Source organism: Phacochoerus africanus, chromosome 11 (assembly GCF_016906955.1).
Source record: "Phacochoerus africanus isolate WHEZ1 chromosome 11, ROS_Pafr_v1, whole genome shotgun sequence".
NCBI classification, from domain to species: Eukaryota; Metazoa; Chordata; class Mammalia; order Artiodactyla; family Suidae; genus Phacochoerus; species Phacochoerus africanus.
In genome coordinates this window covers 33,447,523-33,472,944 of record NC_062554.1, presented here as the reverse complement: position 1 = coordinate 33,472,944, position 25,422 = coordinate 33,447,523, and the positions used below count along the sequence as shown (strand labels likewise).

Below are 25,422 nucleotides of genomic sequence, written 5' to 3'. Positions count from 1 at the left end.
TCTGCTTTTCTTCCTGTTATTAAGAATATCACTTCCATTCTCTAAGCAAAGGCCTATCCTCAATCCTTTAATTTCTGCATTAGATTCATATGCTGTCTACACTCAAGGATATTTTTTCTAGCAATTTTCCCTTGTCTTTCACATAACATAGATTTTTTGCTTCTTCTCTGGTTTTGCATTCCCAACAGCACATAGATATACTATAGTTTGTCCTATCTTAATCTTTATTAAAGTATGGTTGATTTGCAACACTTCTTCAATTTCTGTTGTACAGCAGAGTGACCCAACCACACACAATTCCCTGTGTGTACAATAGGAGCCCACTGCCCAACCATTCCAATGTTTGTATCCACCACTAATTTTTTTTAAAAGAAAAGAAAACACTATTTTTATCCTCACTTCCTCCAGTTACTGATCCATTTTTCTCTTCTACTTTAGAACAAAATTCCTCAAGAGAGGTGAACATATTTACTCTCTCATCTTCTCGTATTTTCTGAAATATATTTCAATGTTTTTCCTGCTACTAACTGACACAGCTTTATCAAAGTCACCAGTGACCTCCATGTTGCTAAACCCAATGATCATCCTTTGAAATGCTGTTTTCACTTGGTGCCTGGGCCTTTACTTGTCTTCACACTTTCCTGTTTTTCTATCTTCTCAGCAGCCCCTTCTAGTATTCTTTACCGATTCCTGTTCTTCATCTCAACTTTTGGGTTGAAGTGCCCCAGGGTTCAGCCTTTGCTTCTCTTCCTCCTTTTGCCAGCATTCACTCCCTTAGTGATATTCTTTTTCACAGCTTTAAATACCACCTATATTCTGATAATTCACAAATTTTTACCTGTATGTCTGACTTTTCTCCCTGAACTTATACCTCCAACTGGCTTCTCAGTCTTACAACTTGGATGTCTAACATCTCATACCTAACACATCTAAAACTGAAAGCCTCATATTCTCCTCTCAAAATGCTCTTCTTGAATTCTCCCCTTCTCAAATGACAGGTATTCCATCCTTCCAGGTGCTCAAGACAACAAACCTGGAGGTACCCCTACCTCCACCCTTGCTCTTACACTGTTACAATTACTCAGCAAATCCTCTTGTCTCAGCTGCAAAATAAATACAGTATCCACCACTTCTCACCCCCTCTACAGTGAGAGCAAGCCATCTGGCCTCTCACCAGGACTATTGCAATAGCTTCATAATTGTTTCCACTGTGTCCTCTATGGTCTCTTTTCAACTCAGAAGCCAAAGTAACCCCATTAAAACAGTAGTTTTGCTCAAAAGCCCCCAAAGGATCCCCTTCCTTGTTTGAAAAAGGAAAAGCTACACTTTTTATAATAGCTTCCAAAGTCCCATCCTAACTGGTTTTCCTCTTACTCCCCTGTCCTCATCCCCAACTACTCTCCCCCTTGATCACTCTGTTAACAAATGAACTGGCTTCTTGTTGATCCTCAAAAATCACCAAGCAGGTTTTTATCTCAGGATCTTCACCAAGAATGCTTTCTCCCAAGATACTCCCACAAAAGAATATAAATTCTATGAGGGCTGAGACTTTCGTCTCTTTTCTTAACTAAATACCCAACATATAGAATAGTGGCACACAGGAATTCCGGTGTGGTTCAGGGTTAAAGATCCTGTCATTGCTAAGGCTCAGGGAGCTGCTGTGGCGCAGTTCACTGCTGCAGCACAAGTTGGATTCCTGGCCTGGAAACGTCTGAATGCCATGGAGGTGGACAAAAATAAAATTAATAGTGGCCCATATTAGGCTTCCAATAATTCCTATTTCTTAATGACTACCTCTTGTTCTTGTGGCTTCCTCACTCTAAAATCTAAGCAAAATATCACTTCTCTTGCAAAACTTTGTCTATTACCTCAAATTACACTCCTTCCTCTGAATCATGATAGACATTAGTCTGCAATTCTATTACGTAAAAATACAGAAATAAATGATTGGGAATATGAGTATCATTCAAAGAGATAACATTGAAAAGGATTACTTATTCAAATGAAGCCATATACAAAGCTTCCAGTTGAGACGGTGCTATGAGTTCACACTTTAAACTCATTCCCCTCCAAACACATAAGAGCAATGACAGATTGCTTTTTTTTAAAGCATCTAAAATTTTTTTAAGTTAAATTTTGCTAAAATTATTGCTGTGATGTTTTTATTATAAGCTAGACTTTGACAGGCTAAGTAATAAAGTGCATAACATTTTTAAAGTACGATAAATATCTCTGTGGTCCTTAATTAAGAACATAACCTTCTACCTAAAATTCTATACCCAAACTATCATATAAAAATAATTAAATGTTATTTTCAAACATTTGAGAGATGTTCACTGCCACAGTTAAGGTACTATTACAATAAATACCAAAGGGAAGTTAGGAAAACCAGTAACTTTACAAAGAAAATGTGCTTATGTTCTCTTTTCCATATTGATACATTAAACTTACTTTCTTCATACTGCTATCTGACCAACCCTCCATCCACAACACCTGGCATTTCTTATGCAAAGCTGGATTACTCTCGCAGTTTATTATGAAGTTTAAATTTGCAGAATCCATTATCAAGACAATATGTAAATTTTGTTGAATTCCTAAAAAAAGAAAATTATAATCATAAAATATTATAATAATAATAATGGATAAACCTATATCTGGGCTGGTTTTAGGAGACTAAAATTTTCTGAAATGGGGCGGTAGTAGCTCTTTATCAAAAGAACAATCTATGAAACAGTATTACAGTAAAATTTTTATTTTGGTTAAAACATACTTACAGGTGTATGTGTGTATATACGCTAAGATAAAAGATCCAGAAAGATATTCATGAAGATTAGTTTATGTGCTCTATTGCTGTTTTGTATGTTACTTTTCAAATGCGATACTGGACCCAATTTTGCAATTTTCTTTCAAAGAATTTTGTTTCAATATTCACAAGTAAAATTTGGTTTTGCTTTAGGAGAAATATATTTTCCCTGTTTCAACATCTATGTCATTTTCCCTTCGCAAAAAAGGAATTTGGAAACACTCCTTTATTTTCTAAGTTTGAAAATAGTTTAAAATAGCATTGAGATGATCAGTTTCTTAAGGGGGTAGTACAATTTCCCTGTAAACTTGAAGGAGGGGAAGGAAGGGCAGCTCTTTAATAACTTTCTTTATTTCGTCAATAATAAATGTTCTTTTGGAAAAATAAAGAAGATTAATGTGATAGTAGAGTCTGGGTGGTGCCATCATTGCCATATTTTTTGCTTAGCAATTTCAGATACCTACAGTGCACATGAAACTATTTCTTTAATAATGCAAGTTTCTTTAGTTTCAAAAAAAGCTATAGAGCCTGGCACAATTTAAATAGTTCAATAATTCTCAAAGATAGGAGGTACTAAGCACGAATTTTGCCAAATGGAAACAAAGTAGAGTAAATATTCCCAAGACTGTTTCTACACTTTCATCCTTCCCTTCTGTTAAAATTTTACTAATACGCTATTATTATAGGTTAGTTTTTAGGCTACTTATTTGTTATTTTATAAAAGCCCTATAAAAAAGAAAAAAAAGTATAAATTACCAAATAGACCCAAGATTTAATAAGACACCCTTGCAATCTAGTGAGAAAATAGGACAAATTAAATGGTATTTATTTCCAATGAATCATACTTTAAATTGATTAATGAATTCTATGTCACTTACTATATGTGAAATAATTGAAGACTGGTCCAAAAAAACCATCCTGTGAAGCTTGATCTTTAAGAGGCAACAGCAAAGGCTCTAATTCTTCAAGAGTATAGAGTCCAGGCACTTCACCTATGGAATATTACATTTCTTTTAAGTTTAAGCTACACTAATTCAAAACACATTTTGCACACAATGCTTCTACTATTTTTATATTTAATAATCTGACATTTATTCTCCTTTTTCCAAAAATAAACAAATCCTATCACCTCTATATTATACACAAATCTACATCTGTAGGCTTCATTTGATAAAACTCAAACTCTTAAGCGAGCCGTTCAAGACAGTTCATAATTGAGCCAACCATCTGCTTTTCCAAGTCCTTCTCTACCTTACCCCCAAAAGACCTTGTATTTTAGCCTCAATGAACTTCTTTGTGGTCCAGAAATTTATAGAAATACTCCCTCTTCCTGGAATACATTATACCCAAAGTCTTCCTCTGCCCCTTATCTTCCCCTCAAATTATAGTTTATTCTTCAAGAAACTACTTCATCAACTGCTATGTCCATGATCCTCTCCTGACTACCCACAGGCTAGGTAAAGTACTCTTTCCTCCCTCCTGTAATATCCAAACATACCTCTGTTTAGCATTTGTCACTTTATTTAATAATGAATGAATTACTTCCCATTACTGCACAAAGAGATTCTGAATTCCCAAAGGGAAAATATTTGATCATGATCAAATTAAACTTAGGGCATTCTTAGCAAAATATCTAAAACATAAATATTTGTTGAATGAATGAATGAATGAACTTGTACTAGAATTCAAAGAACTAGTAATGACCTGCAAAAGAATAATGAATGTCAAATCAAAGTTGATTAAAACTTGGGAATTCCTGCTGTGATTCAGCAGGTTAAGAACCCAACATCATCTCTCTGAGGATGCAGGCTCAATCCCTAGCCTTGCTCAGTGGGTTAGGGATCCAGCATTGCTACAAGCTGATGTGTAGACTGCAGATGTGACTCGGATCTAGTGTTGCTATGGCTGTGGTGTAGGCCTCAGCTGTAGCTCTAATTCGACCCCTAGCCTCAGAACTTCCATGTGCCACAGGTACAACTGCTTTAAAAAAAAAAAAAAAAAAGATTAAAACTACAAGAATTTGATAGAGGGCCTGAGCCATGTCTTGTTCACCACTAGAAATCCATATTTAATGAATATTTGTTAAACCAATATACTTGTAGTTTACAAGAAACTAAGATTAAGTGAAAACTCTTTTGCTACATTTATGTAGGGTCCATCACAGTCTGAATCCCTACTTTTCTTCAGGCTCAACTCAGAGGTACCAAACCATTCCCCAGTCACCAAGCATATACATATTCAAACACATGCACACAAAATGTGTTCTATGTTTTTCTCTAAATTTCAGCCATACCAAGATAGTCTTTATTCCTTAAATTTAGTACAGAGAGTTCTATTTACATACTATCAAGCATAGGGAATGAGAATTTGAAATATAAAAAAGAGACAAAAAGGGCCGAGTATTTTCTCTGAAAGTAATTTCTGAATACTATTTTTACCAAAAGTATTAAAATTTCACTTTACTAAAATTTAACTTTATTTAGATTTTTGCTGTTATATCTTCACAATAAAGACCAATTTATCATACAATAAAACAGTTACTGGATTAATGCTTATCTAGAAGGCAATTCGCAAAACAGAAAACAAAAACCCTGTATATCTGGCCTACTAGTTTACCACAGCCAAAATGAACAACATCTCCATCTAGTGACAACTTAAAGAATATGCAGGAATGTGTACTTTAAAAAATTGAAAAAGGTTGTTACTTACATAAAAAGACCACAAACACTTCAAGCTTGCTCAAGACTTACCAATTTCATTAAACCATTATCCCTCACATTGACAGAAATTGATCTACCACTCACTAGTCTTAAGTAGAGTCCTGGTCAGTACTTGTTTCTCATTTAGGCATTAAATTATACACAGCTCACTTTATAAATAAAAAGTTCCCCCCCAAAAAAAAGGTAAAATAAAAAAGGGAGTTCCCATCATGGTGCAGCGAAAATGAATCCAACTAGGAACCATGAGGTTGTGGGTTCGATCCCTGGCCTTGCTCAGTGGGTTAAGGATCTGGCATTGTCTTGAGCTGTGGTGTAGGTCACAGACATGGCTCGGATCTGGTGTTGCTGTGGCTGTGGCATAGGCTAGCAGCTACAGCTCTGACTGGACCCCTAGCCTGGGAGCCTCCATATGCTACAGGTGCTGCCCTAAAAAAAAAAAAGAAAAGTTTTCTTCAACTAAACCTGTTAAATTCTAAAGAAAAGACTATTTTATTCCAGAGCCTACCTAGCAAGATACAAAACAAGTATTAAAACCTGAGTGAATTGGCATATGCACACTGAGGTATATGGAACGACTGGCCAACGGGGACCTGATGTATGGCAGAGAGACTCTACCCAATATTCTGTGATAATCTATGTGGGAAAAGAATCTGAAAGAGAATGGACATGTATATATGTATGATTCAATCACTTTGTTGTACAGTAAAAATCATCACGACTTTGTAAATCAACTATAAGTCAATAAAACTTTAAAAAAAAAAGTAAGACAAATAATAAGAACCAACATAAAAAATTAAAAATTAAAAAAATTGGGAGATCCTGTCGTGGCTCAGTGGTTAACGAATCTGACTAGGAACCACGAGGTTCTGGGTTTGATCCCTGGCCTCGCTCAGTGGGTTAAGAATTTGGCGTTGCCGTGAGCTGTGGTGTAGGTCGCGGCTTGGATTCCAAGTTGCTGTGGCTCTGGTGTAGGGGTCGAATTAGACTCCTAGCCTGGGAACCTCCATATGCCACAGGAGCGGCCCTAGAAAAGGCAAAAAGACAAAAAAAAATAAAATAAAATAAAATCTGGAAAAAAAAAAACAAAAAACTGAGTGGAATATGAGCATCATGTAAATTTGTCAAGTCTCCAGAATGGAGCAATTCAGACAGTTGAAATCAGCTTTTAACAAGGTTTATTTTGTACATAAGTAACAAAATACTTTTGGTCCAAGTTTAAAACAAAGTTGCTTCATACCAATTCTACTAACAGGGATTATACATTATAAGGAGATTATAATAAGCTACATAAATTCTTCAGAAAAAGACAAAATATAGGATATCACAAGTATTCTTCCCAAGAAACTGTCAAAAAGGGCAGGTGGCTCCAGAGACAGCAAAAGTATACTACAATTAGAAAAATATGAGATCTCATCTATCTGGAATATATTTGTTACTATATAAACATACTTACGGCCACATCTTATTTATTCTACCATTCCATTAATGATGAACAATGAGGTTCTATCAAAAATTTTATTACAAATTATGCTACATATTTTCTTACATACTAGTTATTTTATTTCTGTAGGTTAAATTTCTACAGATAACATAACTTTCCCAAAAGAATATAACTGATAATAGTCCCACCAAAAGAGTATGAGAGGGCCAATTTTTCAATATATTCATCAATATTCATTATTAATAATCATTTTTATATAATTCCACAATCTCTTGGTTTTATAAAAATAGAGTTTCTCAATTCTTCTGCTCTGAGCATATTCGATGTTAACTTCATGTCACTTTAATAAAAGCTATGCTAAACATTCTCTGAAACATAGCTTTATATAACATCATTTTACTTGAATAATTTTTACATTATTATTTTATTTCCTTTAAATATAACCCATTCACTTACCTGAAGACAAAAGGCTATTGATCATCTCCAAAAATGTAGGATGTACAAACTGGTAATCCTCAAGAAGTAAAACTACCTGTTGTGCTTCAATACCTGCAAGATGCAGCACCTGCACAGTAAGAAAATGTATTTTAGTATCCATTAAACATTTTTGGCACGGTTAAAAACTTTCACTCTGTATGTAAACTAAGTTATTTGTATTGACTCATACTTGAGCAATCAAAATTTAACAATAGAGTTGGAAAGTAAATTCACTGAGTGATCAAAATTTAGCCACATAGTTTGGAAAGTAAATCCAGTTCATCAACAAATACTACTGGGGGGAATCTTAATTATTTTATATCTAGATCATTAAAACAAAAGGTAGAAAATCATTTTTAAATATACCCACACACATTCTATCTAAATGCCCTTCCTTTTGTTTATCTCTCCTATCCATATAATAGCCCATAATCTGAGGTACCTGAGAGCTAAAAATCCTAATAGGAATCTTTTTGCTTTATGTACATAAAAACATAATTTTCTAGTAACTACTGTGGAAATCATCATCAAAATTAAAATAAAGATTAAATTGTATCCCAGAGACTTAAAGGCCATAAAAGGCTTTTAGAATAAAAATTAATGATTTAAAATGAAATAAAGCAAGAGACTATAACTCACATGTTTGAGATCATTTTTGAACTGCTTCAGTTCATACCCCCTGGAAATCTTTGGTGAAAACAGCACTGCCCCATGCATATGACTGACTAGAGAAGTGATGGTCCGACGACCCACACCACTGCGTCCTGCTAAGAGAAGAGAGCCTCCGGGAAAACTCAGCACTCTGTCTATCCTAGAAGTGTACTCCAGGACCTCTTGGAAAAGTAAAATATCTAAATTCTGGTTATCTCGTCCATAATGAAAGAGACCCTTTAAAAAAAAAATCACAAAGAATACTTTATAATTAATATAAGTCCCAAATATATAATAAAAATGTTAATTATCTAGATTAAGATATTAAATGCTTGGTGCATTCTAGAAAAGGGATTAAGTAACTACGTGTCATCTCACACTATCTTTTATCTATACAGTAATCCAGCTTTATGGCACTTTCTAAGGAAAAATGTATATGATGCCAAACAAGTTCAAGGGCCCACAACAATCAGTTAATTTTAAACACCATTAATATAACTAGCACAAAGCAGTGTAAGCTAACATGTTAATTATAAAGACTTTCAGCTCTCAAATTTTACTTATTACAAATCAAGTCAGTGTGCACAGACTGATCTGTAATTCCAAAACTCTTGACACTTAGTGCCTAAATAAAAAGATTCTGTGAAATTTTCTTCTTATGCACTGCTCGGCAATGTTTGATTTAGCCCACACACAGGCAGGTAGAGGTCCTGCCAGTAGCTGTGTGATAAAGTGAAGGAAGAGGGAAAGGATAGCTAGGCTTCACCACTTTCAATATTCCCAAATTTTGCAATATCCACTCCAGGTAAATAAATCAGCTTATCAGACCATGAAAAACCTTTCTTGATATAAAATCCACACTAACTTTCAACATAAATATTAATTTTAAAGCAATCATACATAATTCTGTTTCTTCATTATTATAATTAAACTTAAAAAAAAAAAAAACCTATAGGACAGTGCTACTCTGTGAACCAGCTTCATGAACATCGGAGCCTGTCAGAAATTTAGAATCTTTTCTGTTTTGTTTTGTTTTGTTTTGTTTTGTTTTTTCCAGATTTGGATTTCTACCTACTGAATTAGACTTCCTCAGGATGGGACCCAGCAATCAGCATACTATCTGGTTTTTAAAGTGATTCTAATACTCACCAAAGTTCAACATCACAGGATTTCCCAATTAATATTAAGCCTTTTTAATAGTCCCAACCTAAGATATGTCTCCCAGCATGCATCCTAGCAATTTTACACTTACATGTGCATCTAGTTAGATCTGCCACATCAGGCTGAATTCTAAAGAAGGTTTGCCTATTCTATGATCTTTCACTGAATATCCTCAAAAAGCTAGTAATAGATATTTTGAAAATGGCTTTAATCACAATATAATCTCAATTCAAGTTCATGATTGATTATATACCTTTTTAATAACATCCTTAAGATCCACAGAATTTAGTTTTCCAAGCGGTCTTCCATGTGGAGGCAAAGGTTGTCCTGGGGCTGCCCTTATTCCTGAATTATGTCCGGCTCCCCATGTAACATAGAAAATATCTATAGAAATACAAGATCATTTGCTTTACATGCGTTATTTGCAATGGGAGCATTAGTAAATACACTTTACATTAAATTGTTTTTATCTTAGTCCAAATAAGAACACCTCCAGGAAGGCAAAATTACTTTGAATTAGCAAATAAATAAAACAATCTCAAAATTATGCTTGAAAAACATTTATCAATATCACCAAGAGCCCTAACTTTTTTTTTATTGTCTTTTTAGGGTTGCACCCGCAGCATATGGAGGTTTCCAGGCTAGGGGTCAAATCGGAACTACAGCTGCTGGCCTACACCAGAGCCACAGCAATGCAGGACCCGAGCCGTGTCTGTGACCTACACCACAGCTCACAGCAACGCCGGGTCCTTAACCCACCGAGCGAGGCCAGGGATTGAACCCGTGTCCTCATGGATACTAGTCAGGTTTGTTACCACTGAGCCACAATGGGAACTCCCTGCATTTTTTAAAAGGAGCACTTTAAATAAAATTGCCAAATCTAAATCTTTGTAGTCATTATTCCAACATGACTTGTGTGCATCTCCTTAATGGAGCTTTTCTCCTTGAATATATACTACTGTGCTCATAAAGCCCTAATGGTTACTCCTTTTCAGTTTTCTGCTATCCCTTAGATTTTTATTTTCACTGGGATCCAAATTCAGCCTCTTATGCATTAATTCTAAATATTCCTTACTCTGTGGATTAAATTATCAACTATTTAAATATACAACAAAAACCCATTTACTACTTATCTCTAGGGAAGCCTCCCAAGCTCTAATCTAATCCTATATTTCCAATTTCTTAAAAGACATATAATTCGTGCATTCATTCATTAAACAGTTATCCATCACACTCCTCTATTTGAAGATTGTGTTTTCTGTTAGAGATAAGCAGTGAATAAGCCAAACGTAATTCCTGCCCTCAGAGAACTGATAAAATTTATGTATATTGTCAAAGATACGCAAAAAGGTAAACAAACATTTGCAAGTAAAGCTTGCAAACATTCAAACACAAGTATAAAACTGAACTCATTAACTTCGCATCTCATCATTTCTCAACTAGACTATCGCGGCAGCCTCCTACCTTGTATCCCTGCTACAAGCCTCTGCTTCCTCAAATATATCCTCACTGCTTCTACAGTAACTAACAGGAAAACAAAATCTGACAGTTCCACTCCACTCCGGTATCACTATAGCTTCCCACTTCCTTAAAAAAAAAAAATCTCCTCATCAAGGCCTCATGCAATTTGGCTGTAATTTGGCTCCACTGACTGCCTAATATACCTCCCCTGTGCACCCCATCATATACTCCAGTTTTCTCAAGACTTTCATTCTTACATATCCTTTTTCATTGTCTGGAATGTACCTCTTCTTCACTTAAAATAGTCATCCTTTAAGATATAGTTTGACACTATAACTGTTCAAAAAAGTTAAAGTCTTAGTGTTAATCTAACAAAATATATACAGGGTTTATGCTGAAAACTATACAATACTGATGAAAGAAAGCAAAAATATATAATAAATAGATATATCATGTTAATGGATTAGAAATATCAACATAATAAAGATGTCATATTACATGCATCACTTCCACACCTTTTTCAAAATGCAAATTGGTTATTTAGCAAGCACAGCTGTAAATACAACACAGATGCTTTGACTGGTGCTATGCTTTGTTTATCGTACCAATAGGTGAAGCTGGTAATAACAAGGATATGTAAGAAATTCTGTGCTAATGACATTGCAGGTAATAACAGGAATAAGAAAGGCCATTACTCTTAAGCAAAACTTCATTAAAGTCAAATATGAATTTTCACAATGATCTTTAAGTATCATACACATACGGCTATTTAAAAAAAAACTCTGTTAAAATCCTTCGGGAAATGCAATCTTGAATTGAAAATATAAAACACTATGGTCTTAACTATATTGTTTCCAAGAAAAAAAATTATTATTATCATTCTTTAAAACATAATTATTGAAATCTAGCAAAAAAAGAGCAGCCCCTTATGGTAAACACAACATTAAAATTATCCAAAGTTTTTATTTGTTTAGACTTATGAAATCATGCTACCAGGAAGAAAAATAATTTAAGGGTCTCATGACATTTTATATTTACATAAACTCTGCCACTATATTACCTGCCATATTGTCTAGTACATCTGAGCCCCAATCTCCTTGAAACACTGATGTTAAAATGCTGTCAAATAAATGAAGTTCTTTTGCACCAACAATTTTGTCACGAAATAAGCGCCGTGCTTCATATGCTACAATTTCTAATACATAATCTAGTGGATGGTTTGAGGATCCTAAAAAAGGCAAAATTTTCTTTAATTATAATAAAATTCAAATGATTTCAAAATGGTCTATTTCCACGAAATATTAGAAATAGAGAATGAGAATCTACATACCATTTTTGGCATCGGATAAAAAGAAAAAAGGGAAAATGAGTTAAAATTCATTTTGTTAATGAGTTGGCAAACTTTTTTTGATTATTTAAAGGATACATAAAATGCTATTATCTAGCTATTCAATAAAAATATCAATCCCCAAAAGCATATTAAACATGCTTTGGTTACAAAGAATAATGATTTCAGTTTTTCCCAAATCAAGTTTTATTTATTTATTTTTTTTGTACGATGATTTTTTTTTCCATTATAGCTGGTTTACAGTGTTCTGTCAATTTTCTACTGTACAGCAAGGTGACTCAGTTACACATGCATGTATACATTCTTTTTTCTCATACTATCATGCTCTATCATAAGTGACTAGACATAGTTCCCAGCCAAATCAAGTTTTAATAGTGACATTCATAAATAGTTTAGAAGAGGAAACATAATAAAATACAATATTAATATTAATATTTAAATTTAATATCAACATAATCTTCATTATAATTTTTAAAATCCATAATTAATTACAGTAATCACTTAATATATCTATTAAAATATAATATACAGCATAAATACACACAGATGCAAGCAGATATCCCATGACATTCTTACTTTTTTTTTTAGGGCCACACCTGTGGCATATGGAAGTTCCCAGGCTAGGGGTCGAATCGGAGCTATAACTGCCATTCCACACCACAGCCACAGCAATGCCAGATGTGAGCCACATCTATGACTTATACTGTACTTCACGGCAATGCCAGATCCTTCACCCACTGAGCAATGCCAGGGATCGAACCAGCATCCTCAGGGATAATACTAGTTGGGTTCATTTCTATGAGCCATAGTAGCAGTAACTTCTACTATGACATTCTAAAGAAAGACGTGATTTAAAAATCATACAAGCAAACTTACCTCCTTCTAAATCATATCGGAATAAGCCAAGAACCCACTGAGTAAGGATGCAAGGAGTAAAGAAATAGTGACTATGCTCATCAACCGTAAATCTGGCCCGCACCTGAAAAAAATATATAGTAAATGACCTGTCTTTAATATATATAACCATGACCTCTCCTAAATATAATCATGCTGTAAATTTTTCAGTCACCTTAGATTCATAGAAATGCCAATTTATACCAGCAGGTGTTATTGTATTTCAATATAACTGATTTCCTCATTTATCTTGTAAATGATAACATTACATTTATACATTTAAAAAATATTATCTAAGAGAGGATGTTCATAAATATCAACAAACTGTCAAAGGTTGTCCATGAAAAAAAAAATGAAATAAAAGGTTATAAAGCCTTTCTAGAGAGAGGAATTCAAGAAAAGTTAACCTAAGCTTTATAAAATGGTAGTTACAATTCTAAGGTACTCACCAGTATAGGTAAGACCCATTTTCTAATGGTGGGACCCACAGAGCTAGCTTATGTTCAAGGAGTCACTGAACTTTTAACAAATCAAAGTGTCACAACTCAACATATAACCAAGTGTGGAGACTTTCCCTCTATTGATGGAGCCATTGCTCATACTCTGGTTTTCAGCATTTAACTTGGAATTAATATAGAAAAAAATAGCTCTATCTTTCCCCACTTCTACTCTAATACTCTAAAAAGTATTTCCACAAACACTTCTATAACTTTCACATCCTATTCCCTTTACCCAAGAAGACCCTCTTTCTTCTCCAGCCACTTTGTGAATTTTTCACTTTTTCAAAATTTGACATTTCACCTCCTAACAAATACCACACACAAGAAAGTTGTTCAAACTCTCTTCCATGCTATCTCTGTAACTTACACATACTGTTATTGTTAGACTTATCACACTGCATTAATAGTTTATTTATATGATTAGGAGCCTCATTAGACTGTGAACTACCAGAGAAGAGAGACTCGGTCATCTTTGTATCCCTAGGACAAGCCCTAGAAAGAGAAGGTACTCAAAAAAATGTCTCTGTACCCTTAATGCCTATTTTCCAGTAACATCCCACTTTAACAGAATACCTTAGACATTTACTCAAAGATAAGAGGAAAAAAGGTAAACATCAAAAACTGCTCTAAAGTTTGAAGCCTGGAAGACAGAAAGTGATACAGAAGTCTGGAGAAAGATCCAGTTTTGGAAAGAAGATGAAGTCTATTGTAAATATGCTAAATTTCAGCTCAAAGCAGAATAATCATCTGATTTATCATTCAATATTTATTACCCATTAGAAACTGTGCCAAAAGATACAATAATGAATAAAGCACACACAAGCATCTACCCTCACAGTTATTCCCTAGTAGAAAAGTATAATAAACAACAGGAAAAGAAAGCCTGAACATCAACACAGATCAGAATTAAAGGTAGGCCTTTGGGAATGATACCAACAGACATGAAAACTATAATATAAATGAATATATACCTGTTCATACACTTGTACCATAGATCCTGCTAAGAGATAAATTTTTGATGAAGAACCCCAAATAGAATGATTCTTCAGATTTTTATGTAGAACTGGTTCCAAATATGCTCCATAAATATTCTGTAATTGCTCTCTTTCTGGGTAACTAGAAAAAGGCATAGAAAAAAGAAGTCGAAATAAGTCAATATTCTAAATTACTATTTCAGGGAGTTCCCATTGTGGCGCAGTGGTTAACGAATCCGACTAGGAACCATGAGGTTGCGGGTTCGGTCCCTGCCCTTGCTCAGTGGGTTAACGATCCGGCGTTGCCGTGAGCTGTGGTGTAGGTTGCAGACGCGGCTCGGATCCCACGTTGCTGTGGCTCTGGCGTAGGCCGGTGGCTACAGCTCCGATTCAACCCCTAGCCTGGGAACCTCCATATGCCGCGGGAGCGGCCCAAGAAATAGCAACAACAACAAAAAAAGACCAAAAAGACCAAAAAAAAAAAAAATACTATTTCAATGTTAAGTTATAGCTGTGGTTTTCAAACTGTGAGACCTATACACCTTTAAGGTTTACCCAAGGGCTAAGGCCAGCCTCATAGTCCCTAATCTTACTTTAACTAAATCAGATACCTAATTACCTGTTGTCAAATACTGAGACTCCTAATAAATTCTATAAACATAATTGTTTAAAATCCACTGATTTTTAAAAAGGGCAAAAGGAAAATTTTACTTAAGAAAAAACATATTGCGGAAGTTCCCGTTGTGGCTCAGTGATAACAAACCCAACTAGTACCCATGAGGATGCAAGTTTGATCCCTGGCTGCTCAGGGAGTTAAGGATCCGGTATTGCCATGAGCAGTGGTGTAGGTCACAAATGCAGCATGGATCCCACATTGCTGTGGCTGTGGCAGAGCCCAGTAGCTACAGCTCCAATTCTACCCCTAGCCTGAGAACTTCCATATGTCACTTCCATATGCCTGATTTCCATATGCCACACACTTTTTAAAGCTGTGGCCCTTAAAAAAAAAAAAAAGAAAGAAAGAAAGAAAAGGCATTTTGAGTTAAATACAGCCTGCACGAAGAGCAGTAATCTACCTCAGAAGTATAAAAGTAAAATACAACAAATAAAATCAACCTGTTCCTCCCAAACCAAAATCTATTTCAATACAAGTTAATTGCTGTTTATAACATTTCTGAAAGAAGAATGTTAATAGATGGAAGTGGTTTAATATGAAAGCATAAAAACAAGATTTTATAAGGCAAAATATAACAAAGAACACAGTGCCATAAAATCAAATTCATGTAACAATTATGGACCATAGAGATGGATGGGTTATTAGGGTTAATACCATCAGCCACTAAAAGACCTAACTCTACCTTGTTCATATCTACATTCTCTTTTTAGTTAACTTCATAAAATTTGATTTTATTTTTGTTTTAGGTAAGCCATAAAACATTTAAATAAAACCCACTATTCAAAATCCTCATATTGACATTGAGATGATACAAAACAGTTCTGTCTTATTTCTAATATATAAGAAGCATTGATTAAAACCTTCTTCATCCTAAATTACTGCCTTCTGTTTGGGACATGCAAGAAAAAAAATATCAGAGCTTAAGTTAGACTTTTTTTATATTCTACACTTCGAAGAAATATCATTGGTAGATGTCTTTCATAAAATGCAATATATAGATGCCTCCCCAAAAGAAAGAATAACTTAAGATACATACTCTACAGCACAAAGACGAACAATAGAAGTAAATCTGGTAGTAAGCTTATGTCTTCCCAGTCTTCCTCCAGCTGACATAGAAGCCACAATTTGAATATTTTCTAAACCAACCCATTCCAAATTTTCATCATAAAATCCTTGATATGTCAATATCTATTTGAAAATAAATATGTTTAAATATTTCATGCATAAGATTTTCTAGTCATGATGCATTCTGCTTACAGTTCAATTATTTCCAAATGCAATCATTGTCCTCTAATTTAAGAATTAATGACAGAAATATATCTTAAGTTCTTATACCATTAAAAATAATACAGTTCAAGACTCTGTGTTCAATTAACATTAGCTGAATTATCATCATTTAATGCTTTTCAGAATTCCCTGGTGGTGAAGCAGGTTAAGGATCTGGTGTTGTCAATGCAGAGGCTCAGGTCACTGCCTTGGTGCAGGTTGGATCTCTGGCCCAGGAACCTCCACATGCTGTGGGTGCTGCCAATAAATAAATAAGTAAATAAAATGCTTGTCTAATAAATATTAAAATCTAGGTGATAATACAAATCCACCAAAAAAATTAAAAAAGTAAATGAATCAGGAAAAATAAAAGGAAAATATTTTTTCCTATAAATATTTTATTCTGTAGTTATAGAGAAAAAAACATGAACCTATATGAATATATAAAGAAATAATTTAGAATTTATTTTCTAATGTGACGGATATCACACAAAGAAAATCTTCCACAATGACTGAGAATGTATGGTCTCTAGTAAGTGAAGAGGGAGAATGGGCTAAAGCAGACAGAAAAGGGCACGACTGAAGAAGTCTAACTGCTCTTGGAAAAATGCATTTACCTAAAAGAGTGAGGCATAATTCAACTCCAGCACCATCCCAAGCCTCTACTTTCCTAGGGTTTTTTTTAGAAATAAAGGATAGAGGAGTTCCTGTCATGGCTCAGTGGTTAACAAACCCAACTAGTATTCATGAGGACGTGGGTTCAATCCCTGGCCTTGCTCAATGAGTTAAGGATCCAGCATTTCCATGAGGTTGCAGACACAGCTCGGATTCCACGTGTCTGTGGCTGTAGTGTAGGCCGGCAGCTACAGCTCTGATTGGACCCCTAACCTAAAAACTACCATGTGCCACTGTGGGTGTGGCCCTAAAAAGACAAAAGACAAAAAAAAAATAAAAAAAAAAACAAAGAAAGAAAGAAAAAGAAATAAAGAAATAAAGAATAGGTAAATAGTATAGGGTAAAGGCTGTTTTTACTCTTTCTGTCATATATTATCTAAATGTAATACCAACTTCTAAATAGAAGATCAAAGAAAGTAGCCCCAGAACAAGAATGAGATGCTTCAAGAGTTTAATTTCCATGATACATGCTAAGTGAAAAAGCCCCTAAGAAGGGAAACAGATTTTTCTATCTATAAGAAAAGTTAAATGAAATTAAATTGTTTCCAATTATATCAAAACACTTCAAAGTGATAAGACTCACCTGTTGTAGGAAAGCTACCAAAGTACTGGTCCCCCATTTGTCAAGTTTGGGTAGGTTGATGTCTTTTAAGTACAGAACAAGTCTTTCACAGTCTTTTGGTCTATACACTCGACCAGTATTAGTACTGATTACCATGCATGTCTGGCTCAATTTCTGCAGGAGATGTCGAGAAGTAGTTTGTGTGCTACAGTGAACTGTAGCAATTTGAGTGGACCGGAGTTGGGAAAAGGCATACCTGAGCAGCATCCTAGGAAAGATGTAAAACATCTGATTTGGTAAATGCAACTAATAAAATACTTTTTAAATTCAATACAAAAACTCTATTTTTTAAATATTTCAGTTTCTATGCATACTACTATTACAAAATAGGTAAGTAACAAGGCCCTACTATATAGCACAGAGAAATCTACTCAATATTCTGTAAAAACCTATATGGGAAAAGAGTCTGAAAAAGAATGAATATATGTATACTTATAACTGATTCATTTTGCTGTACACCTGAAACTAACACAACATTGTAAATAAAATACTTAAAACCATACCAACACATAAATTAAAAAAAAAAAACATAGAAAATGTGGAGACAACACTTTCAATAAACATTTAAAACTTAAAAAATAAATATTTCAATTTCTAAATTATGTATGATATTTTTAAAGGAAAGTGGTAAAAATAAATATGGTTTCCATAACAAGGTAGTTTTCTAATTTTTAGACTGGAAAAGAATAAATTCATATTTTAAGGCATTCTTGAGACTCTTCAACAAAAAATATTAAATGTTCACAGATATAATTTAGTTTGAAAAGTACATATAAAAGACCCTGCTGGATTTCCTGTGGTGGCGCAGTGGTAATGAACACGACTAATATCCATGAGGATGAGGGTTCAATCTCTGCCTTCACTCAGTGAGTTAAGGATCTGGTGTTGCCGTGAGCTGCAGTGTAGGTCGCCAATGTGGCTTGGATCTGGCAATACTGCCACTGTGGCATAGGCCCAGAGTTGCAGCTCTGATTCAACACCTGGCCTGGGAATATCCATATGCCGTAAGTGTGGCTCTAAAAAGACAAAGAAAAAAAAAGAGAGACACTGTTTCCCAACAGTTGAAGGAAAGATTTTAAAATATTAAATTCTATAAGTTAAAAACATTACTATGATTTTATAGAATTGTTTAATTATTACTAGAAATGTGAAAATAATAACCCATGTTTTCCTTTACTTTCAAAAAACTACTCAGTAGGCACCAAAAATAGGTTGAATTCCACAAACTAAAAGCTATTTTTAAATAGAGAACTTCAAGATTCATCTTTTTATAACTATAGCATATAGTCATGTGTGAGTACATCAAAGTATTTGGTTTTTTGCTGTGATTATATGTACAGATTCAAATTATGAGTATCTTCTCAGACTGCTCTGATTCCATTAGAAGACACAGCCTGGCAGAAAAAAAAGATATATTCTCTACAGTCATATTATTTTTACAAGTAATGACAATAAAGAGTCCTTCATAAAAATCTAAATGCTACTTTAACCAAAAGAAAGGTAACAAAAGTTGTTAAATCATTTTAAAACAGGAGAGAATAATAAATCCACATTATGCACCTCAATGAACATTTTTCTCCTCTTACCCTTTGCCACAGCCTTCTGGTCCTACAAGAATAAACGGCTGTTTAGTATCAGAACTTAGCCATGGTTTGAAGTAATCTAGACCTCGTTGCATGTCAGGAGTCTGAATGACTGGAAGAGTTTGGCCATTACTGAAATCATTAGCCGTCAAATTTTCTGGCTTTTTCAGCACATAAGGTGCTAATCTTCCTCTACTCGAGTCATAGTAGGTGTCCATTGGTCTGTGAGGGTCTGGAGGAGATTCTCGTGCCCAATTAAAAACCTTAAGAGGAAAAAGGTGGACAGGTTTTCATCAATTCCAAACAGACTACCCAAAATTTTATTTCTCTAAATTAAATGTCCCAAAGAGGGAGTTCCCGTCGTGGCGCAGTGGTTAACGAATCCGACTAGGAACCATGAGGTTGAGGGTTCGGTCCCTGCCCTTGCTCAGTGGGTTAAGGATCCGGCGTTGCCGTGAGCTGTGGTGTAGGTTGCAGACGCGGCTCGGATCCCGCGTTGATGTGGCTCTGGCGTAGGCTGGCAGCTACAGCTCCGATTAGACCCCTAGCCTGGGAACCTCCATATGCCGAGGGAGCGGCCCAAGAAATAGCAAAAAGACAAAAAAAAATAAAAAATAAAAAATAAATGTCCCAAAGAGAATCATCTTACTTCTAAAAAAAGTTTCCATGCACTAAAGTTACTAAATATCCTTTATAATTATAGTAACATTTTATCTCAAATATTATTCTCTAAAGTAAAATTCATCTAGTTTGCAAATACATCATTGTAAAAGTATATTCAACTTTTAATTAAGCTCATATGAACACGAAATTACAAATTACACAATGTAGGAGTCCTAGACTCTTCATTTCCACTATATTTTGGCAATACCCATTCCAGTGTCACCACCACTGCTCTTGATCTTTTCTTCCTAACAAAGAAAACTGTTATCTGCACAGATACACAGCAGAGAGTTAGCCTCTAATGCAACTTTTCAACATCTTTATTCTAAACTTTGGCATGAAAATATCTGCTTAAAAGCAGCATATGGAGTTCCCGTCGTGGCACAGCGGAAATGAATCTGACTAGGAACCAAGAGGTTGTGGGTTTGATGTCTGGCCTCGCCCAGTGGCTTAAGGATCCGGCATTGCCATGAGCTGTGGTGTAGGTAGCAGACTCGGCTCAGATCCTGCATTGCTATGGCTGTAGCGTAGTCCGGCAGCTACAGCTCCGATTAGACCCCTAAACTGGGAACCACCATATGCCTCGGGTGCAGCCCTGGAAAAAGAGAGAAAAAAAAAAAAAGCAGCATACAATATAATACTGAGTGGTAACAATGAAAAGTATCTGGCAACAGAGGAAACAGAATGGCCATAGAAAGAAAAGCAGAAGAGGGAAAGCAATAAATGGTGGTATCAATGAAACAAAACGATAAAAATGCAGAAACAAGTGTTGGAGCCAAACCAAAGGAATGAGTTCAATTATTTCAACAGAGGCCAACAGGAAGAAATTCTGTATATCTAGAATTTAATTTTATAAACAATGTGGCTGAAATACACCTTTGCATATAATAAAGAAAACATTTATAATGATTATTCCATAAAAGCATTCCTAACTGCTAAAACTCTTCTGGTTGAACAAGGATTAAAAATATGTCATTTCAGGATTAAAGATCCTACACCCAAAGACAAAGAAAAAACCACAATGAGATGGTAGTAGGGGCACTTGCACTATATAAGAAATCCCATACCCGCCAGGTCCAGATGGGAGACCCACGGACTGGAGAATAACTATATTGCCAAGGCTCTCCCAGAGGAGTAAGAGTTCTAAACCCCACATCAGTTTTTCCCAGCCGGGGAATCTGATACTGCGAGGAGGAACCTCTCCCAAGCCACCCCAAACATTTAGCATTGAAGGCCAGCAGGGCTTGACCACAAGAGCTCCACAGGACACGGGGGAAAAAAGATTCCACTCTTAAAGGGCGCACAAAGAGTTTTATGTGCACTGGGTGCCCAGACAAAGAAGGGACTCCATAAGAATCTGGGTCAGACCTATCTGTGGGTCCAACGGTCTTCTGGGAAAGCAGGGGTCAGTTACGGCTCAAGGTGAGGATAGGACACTAGAGGTGGAGGTCCCAGAAAATAACCAGTGGCATGAACTTCCCTGGAGGCTGCCATTTTGGAAAGAAGTGGCCCAATCTGACAACCACCTGATCTTTCCCCAGGCTAGCAGTATGTGGATAAGAAACCTTCCAGTAATGCTTGGCGGGGCAGTGAGTGGCAGCAAACTGCAGCTGGAAGTCAGCCACACAATTACCAGAGTAAACAACTGACATACTTACAGCCATTCTATTTTTCACTTTCAGTATATAGTCAATAAATTACATGACATTACACACTTCATTATAAAATAGGCTTTGTGTTAGATAATTTTGCCCAACTATAGTTCAAGGTAAGTGTTGTGAGCACTCTAAGGAAAGCTAGGGCTAAGCTATGATGTTTGATAGGTTAAGCCTAGCAAATACTTAGGATTATTTTCAATTTATGATGGGTTTATCTGAATGTAACCCCATCATAAACTGAGGAAGATATGTATACAAATTCATTACTATTGTATTAAATGCATAATTTCAAAATTTAAAAGTTCTATACCAAGGGTCAACAAAAATTAACAAAAAATGTTGACTGCAGGCTTTCAAAGTGCATTACCTCTTTGGTGAATTCCAGACGTGACTTCATGTTCAGATTTCCACTGAGCCCCCTTATGAGATTAATAACAAATTGATCATGATCTCTGCATCCATGTAGATGTGACAAACCATTCATCACAGTCCCAACCAAACTTGTTTCTACCACATAGTCATTCTGTTGATTAAAATACATGGTAGAGACAAAGGGTAAATATTAACCAGTAAATCAGAACCATACAGACTGACATTTACTTACCTTTTCAAGGATCATCTTTAAATTTATCCCTCTACCCCAGCTGTAGAATGTTTATATTTCAATTTGTATACATATAAGTTACATATATATGATATATACATAAACTGTGGAAACAAAGTCAATCATAAAAGCCCAACTGTGTATTTCTAACTATAACTATAGATATACAGTTTGTTTACTTCCTAAACCTGAAGAATATTTTTTTAAAGGTAAGTCAATGAGCACTGGTCTAAAAATAATAGTTCTTCATTCCCTCTTGCTGATTACAAAAAAAAAGAAAAAAAAAAGAAGCTACAGGCAAAGTGTAGATTAATTGCTCTGGACAAGAAAAGCTGGTAAAAACATGCTTAAAATGAAACTTTTGGATTCAGGTAGTATAAATGATTTTGATCAGCCGACCTCTGGAGCTGTGAATAACTGCCCAGAGATGGAAGAGGAAAGGATTCTCATTCTTTCTCTAAGTATCAAGTGAGAACCAATTATGCATTAGGATCTGTATGTGGTACTAGGTACTTCTTTTTAAGGTGAATTAAACAGAGCACTTGTTTTAACAGAAGTCAAATCTAGTAGAGGAATGATTAACACGTTGTGGTAGAAGCTGTAGAGCAGCAGAAGATAGTGTTTCGAGAAAGGATAACTCAGGTTGAGGGTGCAAGGTCTCTCTGAAAAAGGTGACATTTAAGCGAACATCTGAAGGATGAGATATATCTGACCATGCAGAAAACGGCACAATGGTAAGCGACGAAAAACAGTGGGACAGCAATAAAGGCATCTACCCAGCACTCCATCCCCATATTCTGGCAGAGCTCTACTAAAAGGCAGCTGAATGTAAGCAACACTCAATCATTATATTTCTTGCCTAAATAATTGTAAAATATTATAATTATCTTACCTGCTTTAGAACCCATTGCAAAGCCTTTTCAAAATAATCCCCAATCCAGTTTTCAAGATTATTCCTATATTCAGGTGGTTGATTCCTCAACCAAGATTTTATCAGAGAATTAAGATCTGTCTCTTCATCACTAAAACACATGAACAAACATATAAGAAATTATTTAGGAAGAAATTGTGAATGTACTAAATGGAGTAAATTTCTGCTCCAGTAAAATTATTCTACACATGTACTCTATCTGCTAATATATGAGTTGACTTTAGTTACTTCTGCATATGTATGTGTGAATATGTTACTTCTATATATATATACACACACATTCATATAGGTATATACACATATATATATCATCTATCAGGTAAAGCAAATAAATTTCATCTATATTATTATAAATATAAATCTAAGAAGAACTACATATCTACTAGCTAGCCAAAAAGTGGTCTAAATCCTCATTACCCAAAGTGTGATCTACAAAATCCCAGTCCCAACTCAGACCCACTAAAGCACTTTAACAATACCTCTGAGTGATTCAAATGCACGTTAGATTTCAAGACGTGTTGCCTTTTTTTTTTTTCCTTTTTACATCTGTACCTGCAACATATTTAAGTTCCTGGGCTAGGGGCTGAATAACTGCAGCTGCAGGCCCACACCACATCCAAGGCAACACCACATCAAAGCCACATCTGCGACCTTTGTCACAGCTTGCAGCAACGCTGGATATCCTTAACCCACTGAACAAGACCAGGGATTGAACCTGTATCCCTACAGAAACAACTTCAGGTTCTTAACCTGCTGAGCCACAACAAGAATTCCAAGATGCACTGCATCTTAATGTAGACCTTTAAAAATACTTTCTCTTTTTCTCTATCCCAAAAAAAGCCAACTACCTACAATTCCATGCCACTATTAAAACTCAGATCATCCTAAAATATAATTATTTTACCAAAGCACTTAATTACATGAGCAACAGCCAATGATTGAAATTAAATATAACTGATATCTTATTCAAAATTATTACATTTATAAAAATTACAGTAAAAACAATTCATAGATTAATCATTTTAAAGTGACCAAGGCTCATGATTTTGTCATTTTTCCTGTCTTCTACAACTGTTTCATAGCAACATAAGTACTGAGCCCTTATGTTTCTCCTCCCACACTTCTATCCAGTTTAATAAGGTAAAGAAAAAATGAAAAGATCAAAAGTAAATATTTAAATTATATTAGACAGGCTCAAAACAGACAAACCAAAGGCTCTAGCTGCTTCAGAATAAAGACTTTGTTGTCAATGGGATCTACTCAGTGCCTATGGCAAATATGAGTCTTGGTTTGATTGCAACAATCTTGATTTATATCAGTTGTCTTAGCATAATTAATAGCATTTTCATTCATTATTAAAAGGTCTTCATTTGGTCTACTGAATAGCAAGTGCAAACAACTGCTGAAGAAATGAATAAAACCTAAAACTAAAGTATAAGCTAATCAAAAAGCAACTAAAACTAATTAATATATATTTGTATTTTATATGAAATCATATATATTTACCATTCTGCTCACAAACAGTATTAGGTTCACCAACAATTTTCAAATCCTCTACAGCAATACATCATCTTTTTTTTCTGATAAATAGCAATGGCATTCTACTTACTGCTTATTTCATTTACAACCTATCTTGTATCATAATTGCTGTTATATTTATTTTATCTCCTCTATGTGAAGGTATGCACCATAAAGACAAGGCTTCCATAAATATAACTCCTTCATAAGTGTTAGCTTTACTTCGCTCTTGCTGTCTCTCCTAAAATGCCTAACTTAATGTCATATACATAACAAGTATTCAATAAATAATTTTTAAATTTAATCATGTATTTCCCTCTTATCCTATTTTTCCTCACAAGATTACATAAATACATTTGAATAAATGAGATAAATTGTGTGAGATAGTATTACAAAAGCTATAAACCCAGAATTCCTGTGGCTCAGAGGTAACAAACCCGACAAGTATCCATGAGTTTGCAGCTCTGATTCCTGGTCTCATTCAGTGGGTTAAAGGATCCAGTGTTGCCATGGGCTGTGGTGTAGGTCACAGATCAGATCCTACGTTTCTATGGCTATGGCGTAAGCCAGCAGCTGCAACTCACAGCACCAGTTGGACCCCTAGCCCAGAAACTTCCACTGGTGTGGCCCATAAAGAGCCAAAAAAAAAAAAAAAAGGCTATAAGCCCAATGTTATATTATTTTTAATAATTTATTATATTAATACCTTAAAATATTAATTGGGAGTTCATGGCTAGTTTAATTTAAACTTTCCTGTAATATTGCCAAAGCAAGCAACTAAATAATTTTAGAAACA

At 35.0% G+C, this 25,422-nt stretch overlaps 1 protein-coding gene across 1 annotated transcript in view; it reads right to left on the bottom strand.

The window, feature by feature from the left end:
* Positions 1-25,422, bottom strand: part of DYNC2H1 (dynein cytoplasmic 2 heavy chain 1) — a 306,581-nt gene that overhangs the window by 206,660 nt on the left and 74,499 nt on the right. Inside the window, exons 40-52 of the mRNA XM_047752686.1 lie at positions 23,070-23,199; positions 21,941-22,096; positions 19,256-19,515; positions 17,631-17,877; positions 16,143-16,294; positions 14,428-14,572; positions 12,939-13,041; positions 11,775-11,942; positions 9,507-9,637; positions 8,081-8,329; positions 7,421-7,529; positions 3,682-3,795; positions 2,452-2,594 (exon numbers count right to left, since the gene is read on the bottom strand). Of these exons, the coding sequence (XP_047608642.1) occupies positions 2,452-2,594; positions 3,682-3,795; positions 7,421-7,529; positions 8,081-8,329; positions 9,507-9,637; positions 11,775-11,942; positions 12,939-13,041; positions 14,428-14,572; positions 16,143-16,294; positions 17,631-17,877; positions 19,256-19,515; positions 21,941-22,096; positions 23,070-23,199 (2,107 nt within the window). The remainder of the gene's footprint in view (positions 1-2,451; positions 2,595-3,681; positions 3,796-7,420; positions 7,530-8,080; positions 8,330-9,506; positions 9,638-11,774; positions 11,943-12,938; positions 13,042-14,427; positions 14,573-16,142; positions 16,295-17,630; positions 17,878-19,255; positions 19,516-21,940; positions 22,097-23,069; positions 23,200-25,422) is intronic.